The 22,033-nt window shown below is 42.9% G+C and overlaps 1 protein-coding gene across 1 annotated transcript in view; it reads right to left on the bottom strand.

The window, feature by feature from the left end:
• Nucleotides 1-22,033, bottom strand: part of DCC (DCC netrin 1 receptor) — a 615,473-nt gene that overhangs the window by 162,209 nt on the left and 431,231 nt on the right. Inside the window, exon 9 of the mRNA XM_065661552.1 lies at nucleotides 15,153-15,307. Coding sequence (XP_065517624.1) covers nucleotides 15,153-15,307 — 155 coding nt within the window. The remainder of the gene's footprint in view (nucleotides 1-15,152; nucleotides 15,308-22,033) is intronic.

The following is a 22,033-nucleotide window of genomic DNA, read 5'->3' as shown; positions in this document are numbered from 1 at the left end:
AGGGATGGGGCAGCCACAGCTTCTCTGGGCACCCTGTGCCAGCGCCTCAGCACCCTCACAGTAAATGTCCTGTGCCGGCTGCTGATGCACCACAGACACAGGGCAAGCTGGGAGCCTCCTGTGGGAGAAGTGGCATTTGGATTCATACCTCCGGCGTGCGAGTTGAGGCAATGCAGCTTTGATTTTGGGGTCAGCAGACCCAGAGGAACTCAGAAGGGGGAGTCCACATCTTGAAGAAGGCAATAGCTGCTGGGAAGACCTCGCCGCTTGTAGGGTATGAGGCCTTTAACACCTCTAGAAATCCCACACGTTTGATGTAGTGTAGGAGCAGAGAGGATGGGCATCTCTGTATGCCAGTAAAAGCATCTCCTCATTGAGAGACTCTGGTGTTGACCCTGCTCACTTTCAGTTGCTTAAAAACAGACGTCCACAAAATCAACTGCTCTTTAAAAGCTGCAGGAACACAGTATCTACTCTCATGAGCTTCACTGTTTTCACACAGACATTTCCTCTTTGGTATTGTTTAGTCAAATTTCTGATAATAATAGCTAATAAGACATAAGCAAGACAGAAGTGCCTGAAATAGGAATGTAGGCAACTACGTCAGAAATTGCTTGGCAACTGCCTAAACATGACAAGCATATCTCTCAAATCTGACATCTTTATCAGTTTCTGAAGCTCTGCCTTCTGCACCTCAGGCCACCCGGCCTGTGATGGTGGGAATCTGGCTCATAAAAGCTCCAATGGAGACCAGAGAGAGAAGAACCTGAACTCCTTGATCACAGCTCTGCCACGTAAAGAGGCAGTTACCCCAAACTGCCACATCAAGCTGTACCACAAGATAATGACCTTCTTTCAGAGCTATCGATGGGCTCCAGTCTTGGGCTCTAAGGTGTATTGGTGCTGAATTACGTATTACAGCCTGTGGACAAGAAGGCAGAGTCCTAAAGATGACTTTGAAGTTGTCTTGAAGTTGAATGCCTAAAAATGAGGTGAAAAGGTGACAGTCCTACTTGTTTTCTCTCCTTCTGGTCCCAGGGGTCTTGACTTTTACTGCCCCTAGCCCAAACCAATCTCCCATCTAATGGCCATGGGTCTCCTGGACTAAGTGTGCCGTTCATGCTCTGAATCCTTTCAAGTATAAGAAAACATTAAACTTTCCCAGGAGAGAGGATGTACCAGCACCATGCTTTTATAAGGAAAATAAAGCCACTTATCTCAACCCAATTCTTTTAAAGGAATATGCCTGTTAAACTTGAGTTAGGCTCCCTTGGTCTCCAGCTCTGTCAGGCTAGCCATCTCTATCTGCTAAAAAAAAAAAGCTGCTTTTTAAAACATTTTTCCTGGTGATTCATTCTTCTCTATAATGAAATGCAATGATTAAAATGTTCTTGTTATTACATTTCACTTCGATTAAACAGCTGGTTCTGTGCTGATCTGCACTGAAAACATTTATAACATAAAACATTTATGAAGCCACTTGCAGTTATTGATAATAGAGTGCATGCTTTGATTGTGCCTTTGATTTCTCCCCTCCCTTCTTTCTCTGTAGTTAACAGCTTTAACGATATTTCATTAAAATCTGGTTCAATGCTGCACAGAAAGATGCAGCTCCAGAGAACAGTGTAATTATTAACTCAGAAAAACCTGCTCACCCACACTGGACACGCTCTGAAGACATGAGAGTTATTTGGCAGGACTGCCATGGATGCCTCCAGTGTTATCCAAAAGAGCTGGTGGTGGAGACAGCTTTTGGAAGTAGCTGTCATTTATATTTTCACAGAGTCTTCTGGTTTTCATTAGTTTGCCCTCTAACTCTTCACGTGATGCTCAGCTGTGCACCACAGATGGATGCATGAATCTAGCATTCTTTGGTTTGTTAAGGAATGTGGGATGAGGGATAGTACCACCAAGTGATGTGATGGAGATGGCTCAGATCTGAGCTCTACAGTGAATGGAAAATGCCTCTTTGGGGCTGCCTCTACCAGAGGAGGTTTGGAAATGTGTCCTCTTCCACACTCCTGCTGTGTAGAGGCAGGGGTCTGGGGAGAAAAGGGAGCTCAGGGGACATGTACATCACCACGAATGTACCGGTGATCCAAATCTGGACCAAGAGGCAAGATGGGAGCATGGTGTTACCTTCTTGTCCTGGAATGCAGTGACAGGATGGCAGTGATCAGCAGGTAGAGGCAGGGGATTCTTGCTGTCTACAGAGAGACCCCTCCTGCAGCCCTGATCCAGCTCTGGGGCAGCAGCACAAGAGGGACGTGGAGCTGCTGGAGCGAGGCCAGAGGAGGCCATGGAGATGCTGCGAGGGCTGGAGCAGCTCTGCTCTGGAGCCAGGCTGAGAGAGCTGGGCTGGGGCAGCCTGGACAAGAGAAGGCTCCTGAAGGGGAGACCTGAGAGCAGCTCCAGTGCCTAAAGGGGCTGCAGGGAACCTGGAGAGGGGCTTGGGAATATAAGGGATATAGGGACAGGCCAAGGGGAATGGCTTGAACCTGCCAGAGGGGAGACTGAGCTGAGCTCTTAGGCACAAGCTCCATCCCTGGCAGTGCTCAAGGCCAGGTTGGACACAGGGGCTTGGAGCAAGCTGCTCCAGTGGAAGGGGTCCCTGCCTGTGGCAGGGGTTGGAGCTGGTTGAGCTTTGAGGTCCCTTCCAACCTAAGCCATTCTATTTAGCAATTCTAAACCATTCATGGGACTGGTTCAAAGCCGCACCAGCAGAGGTTTAGACTGCACATGAGGAAGCAGTTCATTATAGAGAGTATGGTTAAAGCCTGGAACAGGCTTCCTGGGGAAGTGTTTGATGCCCCAAGCCTGTCAGTGCTCAAAAGTCATTTGAATAATGCCCTTAACAACATGCTTGCACTTTTTGGTCAGCACTGAAGGGGCCAGGCAGTTGGGCTAGGTGATTGTTGTAGGTTTCTTCCAACTGAAAATATTCTTGCCAAATAAGTCCTTGGCCAGAAAAGTGCAGCAGAAGCTGCTCAACACCTTCACAGGCACTTCATTAATAGAGGAACTTTAAAAAGTGTCTTCATTACTCACATTTTCACTCCCATCCTTGTTTTGCCTGACATTCAAACATTTCTGTATGTATCTCACTGCACACTTCTAGGAGTTGAACCGCTGTAACCAACCTGTCAGCCCTGCTACTATGCTCAGAACATTTAAAACAATTTCCTACTATTATATTTACACCGTGCTGATGGGCTGTGTTTGTGGCAGGTAAGCCACAGGATTGCGGATGGAGGAAGAAGTCTATTGTACTAGTTTGCACTGGGGAGAAGATCTCTCTGAGAATCAAAATTTATTAAGATTTCGTTAATGTCAGTAAGCTGTTTGAGAGCAAATACGGGCTGCAAACATGAACACTAAAATAATACCATCAACAAAGACATATTCCGCAGTCAGTGAGATAAATTCAGCCAGAAAACACGCTTTTGTTACAAAATCCATCTGCTTCTGGGTGTTGAAACATGCCCTGCATTTGTTTGAGGTCTGAAAAATGGAAGGAAAACCTCTCTGAATGGAAGGGCATTTACAAGAACTGGAGGCCCCGCTATGCACTTAGGTGAAATGATAACATCCACAGAACTAAAAAGCAACTCTTATTGACTTCAGCAGGGACAGAAATTCAACCTTTTATTCTGAGAAACAGTGCAGAGAAACACAGGGTACAGCAGTCCTGGCTCTGCTCCGACTTCCAGAGGGAGCTTGGATAAATAATTTAATGCTTTTATGCTTCAATTTCCTTCCCATAAAATGGCATAATAATATATCTCCTACCCATTCTTTATCTTACCTATTTATACTGCAAGATTTCTACAGTAGGAAGAAAGGTCCAGATGAAACAAAGATGAATGCATTTCAGACAGAACTGAAACAGAATTTCAATTCCTATATCCAAAGCTATTTTAGAAACTCTTGGCAGCAGCTTATTTTATAGAACATCTTCCCTTCGACCTTCTTCTCCCGGTGCTGTGTTACTGCAGAGGACCAGAGTGCTTGTGGCTGAGCACCTCATACCCTGCCAGCTCCTGGTGAGACAAGACTGGTGACTGCAGCACCCAGGTTCCTGATGGGAGCTCATCAGATGGTCAAACACCTCCATGGGCTTGTATGTACCACAGATACAACAGATATGAAAGGGGCCAATGGACCTATGTGAATTGTTTAAGTGATTTGTCACTCCCCAGGAATAGTAGGTTGGAGTGCTTCCCTTGCTCAGCTACAGAGGTTTAACAGTCTGCTTCTGTCTCAGGTCTCATCCCTCCCTTAAATTTGTAGAAATCATGGCACAAAAGACCTCAAGCCTAAGTGAGGTCTCCAGACACAGCTGTCCTACAAATAAAACCTGTCTCTTTATGGAGGTAGCCTTGTTTCTGATCAAAAGGTTTCAGAAGAGATTTGTACCACTATTCGATAAGATTTAGTGGCATTGGATCAGCTGGAGGCGTTGAGATGGTCACCTCCCTGTGCCCAAATCAGGCTTGGTGAACTTATTTCATTTCCAGCTCATTACCGGTGCCACAATTGCCATTGTTCTAAGAAAGCTGAAGGGACACAAATGCATCCCAGTAGTCTGCAGGCCAGCAGAGATTTCTGGATGAATCTCAGCAAAATGACACACCAGCGCTCCTGTCCAGAGGGAGATCAGACAGTGCCAATGTTACCTGCCAAATCTAGCTGGTGAAACACTGTCCTGCATCTCACCAGCAGCGAGTGGAAAGGACAACCATGCTGCTCGAGGACTGCGGCATCAAAACACTTCCTTGAGGGATGTAAGGATGGAGAAAATTGATGCTACTGTGAAAGAGCTTCCAACTGTGACATATTTCATACAGGTAGGGTGACATCTTCATCACTGTCAAGTGCCTCTCATAGAATCATAGAATCTCAGAGTGGTTTGGCTTGAAACGGACCTTAAAGCTCACCCAGCTCCAACCCCTGCTACAGGCAGGGACCCCTTCCACTGGAGCAGCTTGCTCCAAGCCCCTGTGTCCAACCTGGCCTTGAGCACTGCCAGGGATGGGGCAGCCACAGCTTCTCTGGGCACCCTGTGCCAGCGCCTCAGCACCCTCACAGGGAAGAGCTTCTGCCTAAGAGCTCAGCTCAGTCTCCCCTCGGGCAGGTTCAAGCCATTCCCCTTGGCCTGTCCCTACAGGCCCTTGTCCCAAGCCCCTCTCCAGGTTTCCTGCAGCCCCTTTAGGCACTGGAGCTGCTCTCAGGTCTCCCCTTCAGGAGCCTTCTCTTGTCCAGGCTGCCCCAGCCCAGCTCTCTCAGCCTGGCTCCAGAGCAGAGCTGCTCCAGCCCTCGCAGCATCTCCATGGCCTCCTCTGGACTCATTCAAGCAGGTTCATACTCACCGACATCCCCAAACTGCCATCTCATCTGTGTGCAGGGTAAACCCTGCCACAGTGAAGGGTGCCGAAGGTGGTCTGTCTGCCCTACACTGCTCCTGGATGAGTGGATCCAGTCACAGCCACTGCGCCTCTGCCTCTGCATCACTCTTTACATCAAGGACCTATCAATATGGAGATTTCATGCAAATAGTGAAATTCCTTTATTTGCATACTTGATTAACATATGTTAATCTTTTTTTTTTCTTTTTTTTTTTTTTTTCAGATAAGAGTGGCTATAATTTTCTGTTCCTTTAAGTCAGTCAAAGCAAAATATTTTGCTCACATAATGGTGCTTTTGCATCTCAGCAAACCTGGACCAGAATTAGACATACTTCCAGCCACTGAAGCTTATTATTTATAAGAGCAATGATTAGGTGGCAAGCACTGACTTCTTCGTATCAACCTCCACCAGAAGCCACGAAAAGGCAGGAGCGTGTGGCACAGGAAAACCTCAGAAATGGAAAATCCCTTTTCTCATTTAGAGCATTTGGAGCATTTTTACTGAAGTAGGTTATTTCTGGTAAACACAGTCTTCACAGACATCAAGACATTTGGAATAAAGGGCGACAATGTTTTCTTAGCAAGAAAAATGAAGCAAAGTAATTCCATTACTGAAACATCCACTCATTACATTTTCAAACAAAAAATATTTATTTTCTAGATTTTTTGTTTCTCACTTGCACCAATTTTGGTATAAGCTTTTCAAAATTTTTTACGTATTGGATGACAGAATAAAACACATTGTTTCACTAATTAAAAAAAGAGAAAAGCAATTAAGAATTGTTTTTCCTGTACTTCAAAATACAAGAGCCTTCAGCACCACAATTTCCTGTGATCCTCAAAACTCTGGTCCTTTCCCTTAACTTGCTGTCCTCGACCTATATTTAAAAAGTCTGATGAAAAAACACAAAATAATTTTAAAGAAGCACAAAGAAAATTTTTTTTAAATATAAAAAAACCCTCACTATTCTTTCACAAGCGAATTTCAAATTAATGAAAATGGCCAGAGGAGAAGATCTGTTAAAAGCAATTGGAAAAAAATTGTAATTTAGCACTATTTAAAACCCCTGGAAATACCTGTAAGAGCCCTCACCAACCATCAAACTGCCAAGGCTCAGCAGACTGAGAGGGGAGGAGGTTCTTGCTATTCACCTTAACACTGAAGACTGCTGCTAGGTCAAAAGGCGTGTAAAAATCCCATCTCTGGTGAACCAGTACTTTTACAACATCTTAGTTTTTGCTGCTACTGTGAGCAGTGACTCTTTAGGCGGTCCTAAATGATTACACATGTAACCCTTGAGATATAAACAGCTGAACAAGTCTGGGACTAAGATCTGGACCTAGCTGCGGTAAGGCTCCATCAGGAGTCTAGAAATCAAGAGGGTCCACTCTTAACCTTGTGACTCAGTGGGAGGGTCTCCCTTACCTTTCTGCATCTTTGGTCTCTGTGTAAATCATTCTAAATCAGTTCTAACTAACTCCTTCGCATGAATTTCATGAATTCCTGTTAAAACTATCCTTGCTAATACCTTTGATGGTGATTCTTTGAGTGACCCTCAGCCATCACGACAGTGTCACAGAAGAGAAAGTCTTCCTGGTATGGTGACCGTGTCAGTAATCAGAAGGAAAACAACCCTTGAGACTGTCATTGTTTCACATCATGTTGAATGCACCAGTAATTCTGTCCTAAGCCTGAAGCTATGGAGGTACCTACTCACGAGTGCAATAATTACACTTCAGTGTACATCTGATATAAAATTCAGTATATATTAATACACATCTGATATAATACATATTTGTTGTTTACTGCATTTCTTCCTCTGTAGAAATCATAGCACAATCACAGGACACCGAGACTTACGAAAGTCTCATAAAGGGAATGCAAAGGCATTTGAATTCACTTTTAATTACAATTATTTCATATAACAATGCAGCTTTCTAATGAGAGTTACACTTTTCAAAGGAGGCAGAAGAGCTGGTCAGAAAAAATATAAACTAAACAAAACCTCCAAAAGAAAAGATTTTGACTTCATTATTTCAGTTAATTAAGATGAATGATGAACAGCAAGTAATTTCTGTTACTTTCAATTGAATCCAAGACAATTTGAAAAGGAGTAATTTTATTTTCTGGGTTTGATTTGGTTTTCACTTTAACTCATAGTGTACCAAGATGGTAACAAATACTTCCACTATTAATAACCTGATTCTGCCTTCATAGAAAAGAAGGGCTTGTATGATATCTTCAAAGGATCAAGATTCCAGTATGTCTTCACCATTGTGGTCATTTTAGAATCAAAGGGATGAAGATATACAGGAACAGAACACTTCACTCAGTGCCATTGCATGAGCCAGCTGGAACTTCAACTTCAGAGAGCTTCTGCAGACAGCACTATGGGTCACTTGGAATTAAATGAGTATTTCACCAGGTTCCCTTACAGCACATGGCTGCAGGGGGGACAGAGCTGGGACAGAAAGGTAACAGGTAGCATGACCGCTGCAATATTCAGGGTGGAAATACCCTCAGTGTTGAAGACTATTTCAAAAGGCGGAAGATTCTGTCAGAATAAATGTTTTTGCGAATCTGATCATCCTAAGATTTACAGAACTACTGAAGAACTGACCACATGCTCACCTGCTCCTATTTTTACTGCTCTAAATGGAAGGTCAGAATCAAACTGAGATCCAAAAAAGACGTGAAGAATATTTTCTTCTCCTCCTTTGCTATATTTTTCTGAAGTCTCTAGGAAGCAGAATAGCATAAATAGTGATTTTTCTCTTATTTAAACCCTCCGTGTTGTAAATGGCCTTTTACAAAGCTCTTAATCAGCCCCCCCATGACACACAATGAACACATCTTCAGCAGGTAAGTGCAGGTGGAGTAACTGAATCTAGCTGAAGGTACTGCATTTTGTTCCACGTGTAAAACTAGAAATTCAATGGGAATTGAAAAAGAAATAAAAGACGGAGAAAAAGACCACGGCACTAAAGCTAGCCAGAATCTGAAGAATAAAACAACATGAGGTGATCTTTAATCTCAATTATCAATGCTAACAGTCTCTATTAACCAGACCTGACTCCAGTTTGAATGTATCTAAGAAGCAGAAGCTGGCCTGACTGCCCTGCAGCACATACAGACCCAGACACAGTGCAGCAGAAGTGTCTGGGCAGTGTGGGAGGTGGCAGCAGGAGCTGGCAGTTGGCTTTCCATAAGAAAACAGCTCAGATTCCCCACAAAATGAAATTAATTTCTACTTTATTTGAAATTCAACCTGATGTAAATAAACACGAAGCAGAAGATAAAATTCATACCACAGATGTGTGCAGCACATTTGATTTCATATATTCCATTGCAGAAAGCAGCGCTAATGACACCAGAGACAGGGCAGGAGCATTACGCAGACTGTGCTGGGGACGGCACTAGGAAGTTAGAGCTAGACCTCATCCTGCTCCTGCATTAACGTTCTGCAAAGTGACGATCCTTCTTGTGAGGGTGCTGAGGCGCTGGCACAGGGTGCCCAGAGAAGCTGTGGCTGCCCCATCCCTGGCAGTGCTCAAGGCCAGGTTGGACACAGGAGCTTGGAGCAAGCTGCTCCAGTGGAAGGGGTCCCTGCCCGTGGCAGGGGTTGGAGCTGGATGAGCTTTAAGCTCCCTTCCAACCCAAACCAGTCTGGGACTCTATGAAGCAACTTACAAGAGCTGAGACTAAAACAACTCTACTCTCAAGAAGAGAGATAAGACAAAAAAACCCCCACAAAACCCCAACAAAACAGCAGAGGGAAAAAAGTGGATGAGAAGCCAAAAGCAGGATTCTAAGACAGAGAGACCAAGACACCTCCACCTTTTCCTTCATGTCTACCCAACTTTTAGAAAGAAAGATACGTTTCATTTAAAGCAATTGAAAACCTCCTCCCCCCTACAATGCTCCACATAAATTACTCATAAAATTAAAGAACCATGCAGGAATGGCATAAATTTACCCCAGGGTGTATTTTACTGAGCCATTATGGAAGAATACATACAAATGAGGAGGATATTAATGACTCCACAGAAAACATTTTTCAGTACTGCTTCACCCTTTCATCAAATGATAAGAAAAATTCACTCTGAAGGCACTACACCGGAGATGCTTAGGTTTCTGCCACCCTCAGCTCTTTTATATATTCATAAACATATGAAATACATTAAATATATATATAAATATAGAAATAACCCTGCACCCTGCAAAACGGACACTGCGCAAAAGCAAAGCAGCCAATTCATTATTCTGGGGACCTTTCTGTGCGCACAAAATTTGGCAGGGTGAGAACGAAGACTCAGGCAGACTTTTTTTAAAATTTAAAATAATATATGCAATGTTGTAAAAGGATTAATGGGTGGGTGGATGGTTGGATGCATGGATGGATGGATGGTCGGATGGATGGCAGGAGTGCCATGTCCTCTGTTCCTCACTTTGACAGCCAATGCAGGATGGACTGCAGCAGGGAAAGCTGCTGATGGACTAGCTATAGGTCTGTTAAAAATTATTGACTTTTGTTACATCAGCACTTGATGAACAGGGAAATCCCTGTCGTGAAGGACATTTTTCAAGCAGCTTGTGGAGATCTTTACCTGGGCATGAGCAAGGAAAGAAAAAAAGTCATGGACCTAATTAATAACCCGGGTTGCAATGGCCCTGGAAAGATCATTAAGCTGAGAGAGCTGGGCTGGCTCAGCCTGGGGAAGAGAAGGCTCCTGAAGGGGAGACCTGAGAGCAGCTCCAGTGCCTAAAGGGGCTGCAGGAAACCTGGAGAGGGGCTTGGGACAAGGGCCTGTAGGGACAGGCCAAGGGGAATGGCTTGAACCTGCCTGAGGGGAGACTGAGCTGAGCTCTTAGGCAGAAGCTCTTCCCTGTGAGGGTGCTGAGGCGCTGGCACAGGGTGCCCAGAGAAGCATTCCTGGCAGTTTTCAAGGCCAGGTTGGACAGAATTTGGAGCAACCTGGGCTAGTGCAAGGTGAGACCATTTAGCACCATTTATAGCATCAATATTATTGATATTAATATCAATATTATTGATATATATAGCATCAATTGTAGTGACAGGACAAGGGGCTGTAGTGACAGGACAAGGGGTAATGGGTTAAAACTTAAACAGGGGAAGTTTAGATTGGATATAAGGAAGAAATTCTTTCCTGTTAGGGTGGTGAGGCACTGGAATGGGTTGTCCAGGGAGGTTGTGAGTGCTCCATCCCTGGCAGTGTTCAAGGCCAGGTTGGATGAAGCCTTGGGTGGGATGGTTTAGTGTGAGGTGTCCCTGCCCATGGCAGGGGGGTTGGAACTGGATGATCTTGAAGTCCTTTCCAACCCTAACTATTCTATGATTCTATGATTCTATGATTATCATTGTGACTGAAACTGGTACACAAAATAGCTGAGTAGGGTGCAAATGTGGCATTAGAGCTCTTTGAAACAGTCAGCATCCAACATTGGCTGGGTGCAGCCCTGCTTGAGGACCCGTACCAGCCCTGAGAAGTGAACAATCTGGCACCATCTCTGAACTGGTGTCTAAAAAGGATGGGTCTGATAGAAGTCTTTAGAAAATTCAATTACTCCAGCACATGTTTATTCTGTAAACTTCACTTGCACAGATCAGCATATACGGAGCACATTATTGTTTGAAAAAAATGTCATCTATGTGGGCTTTAAAGACATCCCTTTCTTTCCTTGCTTTTTCATGTGAAATTTCATTGCATTAATTTTAATGGCCTTTTAATTTTCTATGTGGGTTTGACATTTGTATAAGAGATGTATGTCAAAAGAGATTGCTGTAGCAACTTTCTCTATGTCTTTTTAACACTTGCTGTGCAACAACTTCAAAGAATACTGTCTCCACTGAAAAACCTGTAGGAAAAAAAAACCCTTCACCATGAAACCAAAAACTTTAATAGCTCCTGGTGCGATTCCTCTAATGCAGTATTGATGGTACTTCTTGCTGCTAGTTGTTTTAGCAAGAAAACTCAGGTGCAGCCAGTGAGTGATAACGGAAAAAGAAAAGAAAAGGAAAAGAATAAAGTGACTGACTTCTGAGGTTAGATGTAGCATTCTCTAATGGGAATTGAAAGTGTCTACAAAAGCATCTAGGCAGGCATGGATCTCAGCAGCCAAAGTCACACAAGTCTGTGCAAGTAACATCACCTTCTAGCCACTGCAAAATGCCCCGCTCACTGCATAAATTCACCCCAAATCATAGAATCATAGAATAGTTAGGTCTGGAAAGGACCTTAGGATCATCCAGTTCCAACCCCCCTGCCATGGGCAGGGACAGCTCACACTAAACCATGGTACCCAAGGCTCTGTCCAACCTCGTCTTGAACACCGCCAGGAATGAAGCCTTCACAACTTCCTTGGGCAACTCATTCCAGTGCCTCACCACCCCCACAGTAAAGAATTTCCTCCTTATATCTAACCTAGACTTCTCCTGTTTAAGTCTGAACCCCCTATTTCTGTTTCAGAATTCCCATTTCCAGGATATTGGGATAGGAAGCACAGTTCCTCCCTGCTGCTCCCTGCCTCGGGTGGTCAGAGATTTGCTCCTCAGTGTAGTGCAGGAGGGGGTAGCCATATGGGGACACAGCTGGGCTTCTCTTACGTAGGTATAATACCAGTTCCTTACCTCAGAAAGATACAGTAATTAATGATTCCTTATAAAGCCCTTAAAGATGGTTGGGTAGAAGTTGAGATGTCAGCACACCCTGAACTGATTTCACTGGAACAGCGATGATAAGAGGAGACTTTATGAGGCTGAAGCGAGACCGTTATGTTTCTTCAGGGCACACAAACATGCCTTCCTATTCATCTTATCTATCTTCCACCAACTAATACACACATCAGGGAGACATAGATATATTAGGAAACTGGTTTTAATTCGTGAGGGCTGTGAAAAGAGACGAACTGGTCCCACAGCAGGAAACCGCTTTCAAAGCTGGGGTGGACAATTTCAATCCTCCTTGTGAGTATAGATGCTTTTTTTATTCTTTACTACCAAGCTGCTTTAACAGCATCTTGAGGAGCCAAAATAATAACTCACAAAGTCTCCACATGTGGTATGAAAAGATTAGACATAGCTTAAGCAGTCAGGGATTTAAATCTGGACTGATAATACTGTAGTGAAATTATATACCATAAAAGCAGAGAAAAAGGGGTCGTAGTTTACTAAAAAAAAAAAAAAGGTAGGAGGGGTTGTTAATCTGGGGACAAAAACCTTCATATAAATCCAGCCCATACATTCCAGATGATTATTTCAAAAAAGCTGGAACTTGTTCTGTTGATCTTTTAAACTGATTACGGAGCAAATGTATGCACTTTTAGAAACAGGCACTGACAGACATGAATTTCAGATGTCCTTTTTCATCAGCTTTTTCTTCTTTAACAATGCCAGATTGCATAATACTTCTGATACTTTCAAATAATGTGAAAATTCAATTTATGTGCAGCCATGTAATTTATTGTACAATAGTTACAGCATGTTCTAAAAGACAGCCACATAGAGGCTGACTGCCTCTCAGGACCAGCAAGAGTTGTTTCAAAATGATAACATAATTTGGTCAACAGTAAAAAAGCACAGAGAAAAATGGAATGCAATATTTTCTACATGCTCAAACCTGACACTTCAGAAAAATCTTGAAGTTATTAAATAGGAAAGATATTCCAAATGTCTATGCCACACATAAAACAGAGCTGGTAACTGTGATGCGACAGCTTCAGATGGTATCAGCAGGGGGTAGCGGTGCCTGATTTTCATTGCGGCTTTGCCAGGGGGAAGGTATTTTCCTAACTGAAATGTTATTTTGCTTGTGTAAATATATATACACAATATATATATAGACTGCAAACACATACAGAAATGTGTATATGCAGATTTGTGAGTGTGTGTCTAAGCACTGATAAATTGCTAACAGATAAATGATGCTAATGGTTACTTAATACCTTATTTTCAATAGGCTCAGATTCATAAACTGACTTTGAGAGGATCACAGAGTCATAGAATAGTTTGGGTTGAGTTAAAAACTCATCTGGTTCCACAGGCCACCAGCAGGGACACCATCCACTAGAGCAGGTTGTTCCAAGCCCGGTCCAACCTGGCCTTGAACACTGCCAGGGATGGGGCAGCCACAGCTTCCTTTTCAAGAATTATTTCCCCAAAAAGGGCTGGGGTACAACTTTGCTTCTGTTTGCACATGGCAGTAACTACAAATAAAGGCAGGCATTGAAGGTGTATCTAAAACACAAGACCATTGAGAGAAATAGAAATCGCTGTATCTCGGGTGATTTTTCACTAGCATTGCCACTCTTGGGGGTTTGGGAAGTGATAACAGGGAGTAAAATTCATGTTTTGTGATAAACAAAGCTAAAGACACAAAAACCACAGAATAATGTAAGTTGAAAGGTCCCTTTTCCGCTTATTCACAACACACCTTGCCTGGCCAGGCGTTATCGCAGATGTTCTCACTAGCTGTAATAGACACCTTTCCTGGGGCTCAGATTAGCTGTAAAGGGAACAGAACAGTTCAAAAGCCACCTAAAGCTACCCCACAAGGCTTGCCTTATCACCGGGTTTGCTTCCAAGTGCTTCTCCCTCTCCACCCCCGTGGAGAGCTATTCCCACCTCCTCTACCTAGCTCCCAATGATTCACTTGCAGCAATGAATCAAGAAAACACATTTCAGTGTTTACAGCACAGCTGTTATCTTCACACAACGAGGGGTTTTCAGACAAATATTGCCTTTCAGTAAATTTCTGAACATAGCAGGGTGTGACGATGTAAAACAGCTTCTGTGCTTTTGTGCAGAGTTAGTTTTCCCACCTTACTACAGAGGGTGGGTGTATTCTGGCAGGGACTTCTGTGCTGAGCACAAAAGCAGCTCAGCATCACACCATTTCCCCTACAGTTCACCAAAGTAGTCTAATGACCATCTGTACCACACACAGCACCCATCCTGATGCTGAGAACTAGATACCAATCCCATTTTCACTGTCTAGTCTTCAGAATAATTAATTTTGCCATGGAAGGGTTCCAAAAGTGTTTCAGTACTCTCTGTACAACAGCCCTTCTTGGACCTTCCAAGGGAGAAAAACTGCAATAGAACAAGCACAACCAGAAGGAATTTCTTTCTGGAGAGTAGACATATGCAAATATGTACAATAAAATCAGACATAGAGAAAAAGTGTTTACTGAAAGATTCCACCTGCTCCGAAGAAATATAAAACACACTTACTGTTAACATTAACTAATAGAAAAATATTTGCTTTTAAACACTGATAAGCCAAAATGTTTTCTCCAGTAGAAAGTTTCTGTATCTTTCAGAAAATTTATCTACCATGTTTCTTTGTAAAAAACCAACTCCTTATGTATGTTTTGGGTTATCTTCCATCCAATTTATCGTATTTCCTTGTAGAAAACCAAAGTGTTATGTACCATAGCACTGCTCGCATAATAGAAGATGGGGTATGTGATCATCAAAGTCATGACTCAAACAAGCAATACGCTTCTGTTAAGTTCTTGTAGTAGCTGTAATAGTTGTCTTGCTCTGCAAGAACTATTATGAACTGAAGAAAGGTTTTATTTACCATGCATAAGGGCAGGGTCATGTTTTCTAAGAGCAGCTCTATGAAAACCTTAAACCATTGCACTATAAGTGCTGCAGGGCTGCAGCTCATCCCTCCTGCTCTTGCTGCCACCCGCACCGAGACCCCACTGCTATGAGCACTCACACTCTGGCTGTGTGGCGACCTTGATGGGCTGCGAGCTCTCTCCTGGTCCCCACTCGTTGTATGCCACCACTCGGAAGGTGTAGGTTTCCTCTGGTTTCAGGTTGCCCACGGTAAGTTGAAGTGTTCCAGGCTGAGAAGTGTTGACTGCCCGTTCCCTACAAAAAAAAAAAACAACCCCAAAAACCACTTTAAACCACATTTGGATCTCAAAGCATCATTTATTTACGCAGTTGGTAGCCAGCAAGGTGCGATTGCTTATCAGACTTAATTTTGAGGCTTGTTTGTCTATGGGGTTTCGATACTTATTTTTACTTTAAAAAGCTTAATTGAAGTAATAGGGCCCACTGGGAACAATGCCAGCACTACAAAGACGACATGTATTTTAACACTTCATAAAGCATAGAGGTCCTTGGTTCTTTGCCTTTCTTATCAGAAGAACAAAGGAAAACTGATGAAGGAAATGGCTATTCAATAAAGGAACACATCTCTGATACAGGAGGTGAGATGCATATTGGACTCTAAGCGTTCAGCTGATGAAAACTAGGTTTGGATTGTGCTGTAAATTGAGCCCTTGTTGGTGCTCCTGCTATAATTGTACCTGCAAAACCACCATCACCCCCTACTGTTTCACAGGCAAAGGGACCACATGGAATTTTTAATAAGGTGGGGTCACCACTCACCATTTCAGAGGTCTAAAATGAATATCTATTAGTGGAGTTGCACTATGCTCCCCACTGGAAAAACAAGCACCCATGCAGTTCAGGAGCAGCTTTCTCCTCATATCATAGAATTACAGAATGGTTTAGTTTGGAAGGGACCTTAAAGCTCATCCAGCTCCAACCCCTGCCACGGGCAGGGACCCCTTCCACTGGAGCAGCTTGCTCCAAGCCCCTATGTCCAACCTGGCCTTGAGCACTGCCAGGGATGGGGCAGCCACAGCTTCTCTGGGCACCCTGTGCCAGCGCCTCAGCACCCTCACAGGGAAGAGCTTCTGCCTCAGAGCTCAGCTCAGTCTCCCCTCAGGCAGGTTAAAGCCATTGCCCCCTTTCTATCCCATCTTCATAGCCTCCTCTGGACTCACTCTAATAGCATCACATCCCTCTTGTGTTGGGGGCAGTGCTGAAAGATGGTCAGACACAATTTGTGTAAACTTGACCATCAGCTGCTAGGAAAACTGCATAGGGACAGTAGGTACCCCTTCTCTCGAGCAGTGACTGTGAGCCTGCCTGGTGCCCAGCACAAAATGTGTTTCAAGAAACACTCACTACAGCTCACTATTGCTTGCATCAGCTGGGTTTCTGTTTCTTCTAGCTCAACTTGTCCAGCAGTTTGCTATCACTGACCCATCATAAGTAACGTGATTGAACCTCCTTCATCAACTGCTTCCAGTGATGAGTCCTGCTTTAACTGGCTGGTGGTGGTCTCCAGAGCAAAGGTACAGCCGAGACACTGGGACATGGCAGCTCCTTAACCAGGGAGTTGTACAAGCCATCATCCCCTGATCACGGAAAGAGCCATGTAATTTTTCCTGGCAGCATAATCACCCAGAGCTAAAGGGTTATCTGCATCCTTGCACCGGCTTCTCTACTCCACCGCAAGAAAAGCTTGTCCTAGTTCATGCTGCTCAGGAGAAAAACAACTGCAGAGACCCACACAGAGTCATTAACATGGGATTATCTGGGAAAAACACAATCTCTAAACAGTAAAGCAGGGCTTAAATTGGATGAAATCACAGTCATTTCATGGACAATCTGCAAACAGAAGTAGGTAGAATTGCTTTTGTAACTGATTTATTATGGGTGGCATGCTTCCCTCCTCTCTGTTACCGGAAGACCTCTGCAAAGATAACATGAAAAAGAAAAAGATTAACTTTGCTGCAGAAAAAAAAAGTCATTTAAGACCGAATCAACTAATTGACAAACTTGTGTAGCGCTGCTGTGGTTCTCGGGGCTGCAATAGGCATAGCAGCAATTCAGAGAATTAGATTATTGCTCCTTTGGGGAATGTTTCCTCAAAACTGAATTCCTCAAACCAGAGAATGGTCCTGTCCTCCACGAGCCAGGCTCTACCATTGCTCCAACTCTCCAAGGAGGGACTGAGCAAAGCATGGGTGAACCTTTGCTGGTGATGAGCAGTCAGATCATCCCTGGGCAGAAACAACAGGAGTCTCATGCCTCTATTCCAGCACAAAGGTTTTCTGTTGCACTTGATAACTCAGAGCTGTGGATGGCTGCTGCTCCCTGATGAGAATACAGGCAGACAGAGCCTTTGCTCTTTCGAGCTGTGCAAGCTGAGCTGTGCTTGACCAACTTGGCTAATTTTATTCTCTTGCCTCTTATCTCTGCTTTCTACTTTCAAGCTGTAGAAGCAGGAGTCCAGCTGCATTTAAAATGGCTCCAATATATTTGTAACCCACGGAACGACTCTGAAAGCAGCGGTACTGCAGGGTGGTCAAGTGCAGGGGCACTGATGTTTTCCTGAACTCTTTAAGATGCAGGAAACCACAGCAGTAAGAGAGAAACCCAGATATGCTCGGTGTCTTCATACCTGCAGGACAATGGGATTGTGAGCAACTGTATCTCATCGTATACATCTTTTTTGTTAACAGCAAGAAAGCAAAAAGACCACCTTTCGATCCCAAAACAGCAGTAAAGCAGCAAGAGAGGAAAAAAAGATGATGTGATAAAAGAAAACTCCGGTCAGGTCTCTGTTTTGATACTTCTCTGTGACAGCGGTACTGGTGGTTATACATATATATGCAAGTCCAGAAAGTTGGAATGGTTTGCAGCATTCTTTCAGTAAACCTTTTCCCATTATCTAGTAAGAAAAAACCCCAAACAACCTCATACACATACCCAGTGCCCTCAGCACTCACACTGCTGTTGAGTGACTTCCCGAGCAGAATCAAACCTTCATTTAAGACTAACGGGGCTGAACCAGCATGACTCTCTCACCTCGTGTAGCTTGGGATGTAGGTGTGAAGTGTGATGATGAGGAATGAAATTCTGGCATAGCCCATTTTGTATCTGATGATGAGTTTCAAGAGCAGGGGGAAAATATCCAGCCCCTGTCACAGAGGCACAAAGAGACCCAGGGCTGCTGCTCCTCTTCTCAGGCCTGTATTTGCTGCGTCACATCCTTGGATTTCCTTGGATGCAGAAACATCCAGGGAAATGTTTTGACTGGACTCTAATGCACTGATTTTCCAAAGTTTCAGCAGCTTCAGTGTTCATCTTCCATGGGATTTCAATGGCGTTGCTAAAGTCCATGTCCCAGGACACTTCTATGTGCAAACCAGGAGCTGTAAAAACACTCAGGTCCATCAGAGCTCTCAAGCTGGTGAAGCCAAGAAGCTCATCATCTGTAGAGATGGACCAGTGCATTCCTAGATAAATGCAAGTCCAAGTAAAACGCTGCTGCTCCCAACAGCAGCTCACACAGGATGGCAGTGGCTGGAGGTGTCTGCAGCACACTCCATCTCATAGTATTCACACATCACTTCCAAGGCTGATTACCTTGAGTACAACCCTGTGCTCTGGCAATTTGACAGTTTCCAGTTCGGGAGCAGAACTGAACAGCAGAAGCTTTGGGCTGCCATGATGAAAAATCAGAGCAAGAGGTTCAGCATTCTTGGCCAGTCAGTGTGTTCCCTTCATGCCCCTCAGTAAAACACTGAACAAATTAAACCTTTACATGTTTTACTTCCTATAGTTTGGGTTTTCAAGCTATCCGATCTAAAGCATCATCCAAATGCAACACTACCTATAGGGCAATGAAGGATATTGTAAAAAATATAAGAAAAATATAAGAAAAATATAAGAAAAGGCTGTATAAAAAGAAAGGTCCAGATTCTCCTAAGACAAGACTGAATAATAGTCAAGCACCCACCCCAGGACTGAGACCAAGAGGAATAAAGCAGAAGAAAGGGCTGAGGTTTCCCTCTGGGCAGGCTGAGATGCAAGAAGAGCCAGCAGCCCAGTCAGCCCCATCTCATAACCTGGCAGCAGCCAAACAACAGACACTGAAAGAAATAAGTGAACCAGGACAGAAGTGCCTTGCTATTCTCCTGGCACAGCACAGAATTACCTGGTTATTCTCCAGGCACCTTACTCCTGCTCACAGGTTTTTGGCACCCAGGTGATCACAGACACCCAAACGGGTCCATCACCTTCAAACTGTCAAACCTCCTCTAACTCCTCTTTCTGTGATATCCCATGGCAATGTATTTATGTCGTAAGAAATAATGATTCCTTTTGCTTAAACGGGCTGCCTGCCTGTGTCAAAGCTGCCAGTGATGTCTTCTGTGACACCATGGGCCCTCCAGCTAGCAAAGAGAAAAAACTCTTTCTGAGTATAACACCTACTTTATGAAGACAAGTGTAAGGTAATCTAAAGCACATCATATGGATGTAGCTGCCTTTATCCCAGCAGCTTGTTCCGCTGACATACACTTGGGCTGAAGGTAGGTGAGATAAGCACCCAGAAGTCCATCTTCTGCTCCTGCTTGCCAGCAAGGGATAAATTCAATACAGATGCTACAGAAATGCAGGAATAATGTAAAAAAGCACCAAATATCCTTGAACTGGGCACCTTTGCATTTGCGGTTTTCTTTTTAAAACCCATCTAGGCCATAAATTGCAGTCTAAAAATAAAAGACCTTGACTGAAGTCATCCACTTTCTTGTAAAATGGAGGCTTCGACATGTAATTTCCAGTGAGTGAAGATCATGTTACATTACAGTATCAGCATGTAAAAAAAGTTAATTACAGTTCCCATACATCTCTTAGGTGTGTAACAAATGCTTTTATAATGTTTCAAACACCTAATTAGTTACTTCAAGTAAGACAAGTCATGTTCATGCTCCTTGCTGTGAAATTAATGCTATTAAAATGGATGAACTTTTACTACCCTGAGTTCTTTTTTTATGTCCCATTATCACTCTTCCCCAAAATAACATAAAGTCCTTGATTATATTAAGTAAACCTCAAAACTAATGTAAATATATCATCTGGGAATGATATTTTAGCACTTCAGCTGAATTTGGAAGATAGGCCTTAATCAAATATAAGGTTTGGTATTCAATTAAGCAGTCCCCTGGTTCATTTCTTCAGTCTGCAACATGTAGGAATCTGAACTGGGAGATCTATTAGCTTGTTGTGACTATTGATGCATTTATTATTTCATTGCTGAAAACAAGTTCTAGAGAATGTTTATCTGAAAATAAAACTGGTCCCCAATCTTGCAAGAGAGTCCTTGATCAAAGCAGTTTACATTGAGCTGCAATGCTGATTTCCAGGGTAATTTTATTATCTTTTTTCTTTTTTTCTTTTTTTTCCCCTTTTATGTTCTGAGCATTTAATTTCATTTATTGGAATAAATGGTTGCCAACAGTCAGTTAAAAAAAGCTAGCTGCAAACCATAACCAACTATTTAAGCCAACTTGACATTTCAAAGGTTGCAATCAAAAACTGAACAGTATTTTGTGGCTTTCTGTCTCATCTAAAATGCTAAACAGAAAAATATCACCACATAAATATTTATCATTCTTTAGAAACAAATACGGTGATTTTTTATTGCAAATTAAATTTTAAATTTTATGTATGTTGATGTAAATTCTTACTGGGAAAGCAGAATTCGTTTAAAAATATGCACAGGGTAATTAAATGTGTCTTGATATTACCTTTGAGGAGTTATTTTTTGGTTTCAAGATGGATCAAGAGCAAATCAGGAAAAATAAACAATGTGGTGACTAGTACACTGCCAGATAAATATCAAGTGCCTGAGTGAATCAATGCTTGCTCAATGAGAAGCCGACCAGCAGAGAAGGATGAGAAGAGGGGAACAAACATCGAGGCCAAGAGCAAATCTCAACATCGAAAGCAGATCAAAATTTGAACCTCCCTGTGGGTTTAAATATTGAACCTGGCCCATTTTGCAAATGCTTAGTACAAAAGAAAACAAACAAACAAAAAAAGCTATTCCAAATCAGTTTGCAACTAAAGTTAGGAAACACCCGGATACAAATGCTATCGGTTTAGAAGGGGCTGAAGGATGGGGATGGATCAAGCGCTTTCCACATGAAGACCAGATTTAGATAAAAAAAAGTAATATAGTCATTTAAAATTAAAGTTTCAACAGCACGTGGATGTCAGAGATGCTGGAGGTGAAGCACCATCTCCACTTTCCCAACACCAAAGGAGAGCACTATACACAAGATCTCACCATCTGGGCAGCATCCCAGCAGAAAATGGGAAATAAATCAAAAAGGCAGAGATTTACCCATTACATGAGTAAATTGTGTATTTATAATCTTTTGGATGACCTTATTACTTGCATAAAAAACAGTGGAGTTTTTTTCTAGTGAGCTTATGACATCAAACAAAACCTAAACTCCTTTCTCTTCTGGAACACTTCTCCAGCAAGGCACGGTGGATTCTATGGTTTTCATGTATGTGTGTACATGTCTATACCTTGGAGAGTGATACGTACTGAAATGCATGCATTATATTCTGCTATTTTACATACCTCTATATTTTAACAGAAAATAAGCACAATCAGATGTATACTAAGAGTTACATATCTATTGGCAGATCCTATCCATGAGATCTTCCATTTCTGAAGGATCTCAGTTTTTCATCAACAGTCTGGTATTATCAGCAGATGTTATAGAATATCTCCGTTCTAAATCTGAACTTTCATCTCAGCCAGAAACTTCTTTGAGTGCAGGTGTATTGGTTGGCTGTTTATCTATTTCTTCACAGATTTAAGGTTTGTTTGTTCCTTCTCTGAAAAACTTGCCTTTTACCTTTAAGTGTTGTTTCCAATCATCCTTATCAGCAACCAAAACCGTTTGATCCCACGCAGGATGCCTAGCTGAGCAT

This window comes from Lathamus discolor, chromosome Z (genome assembly GCF_037157495.1).
Source record: "Lathamus discolor isolate bLatDis1 chromosome Z, bLatDis1.hap1, whole genome shotgun sequence".
Taxonomy (NCBI): domain Eukaryota; kingdom Metazoa; phylum Chordata; class Aves; order Psittaciformes; family Psittacidae; genus Lathamus; species Lathamus discolor.
Note: the sequence above shows the minus strand (reverse complement) of the source record. Positions and strands in the feature narration are given on the sequence as shown.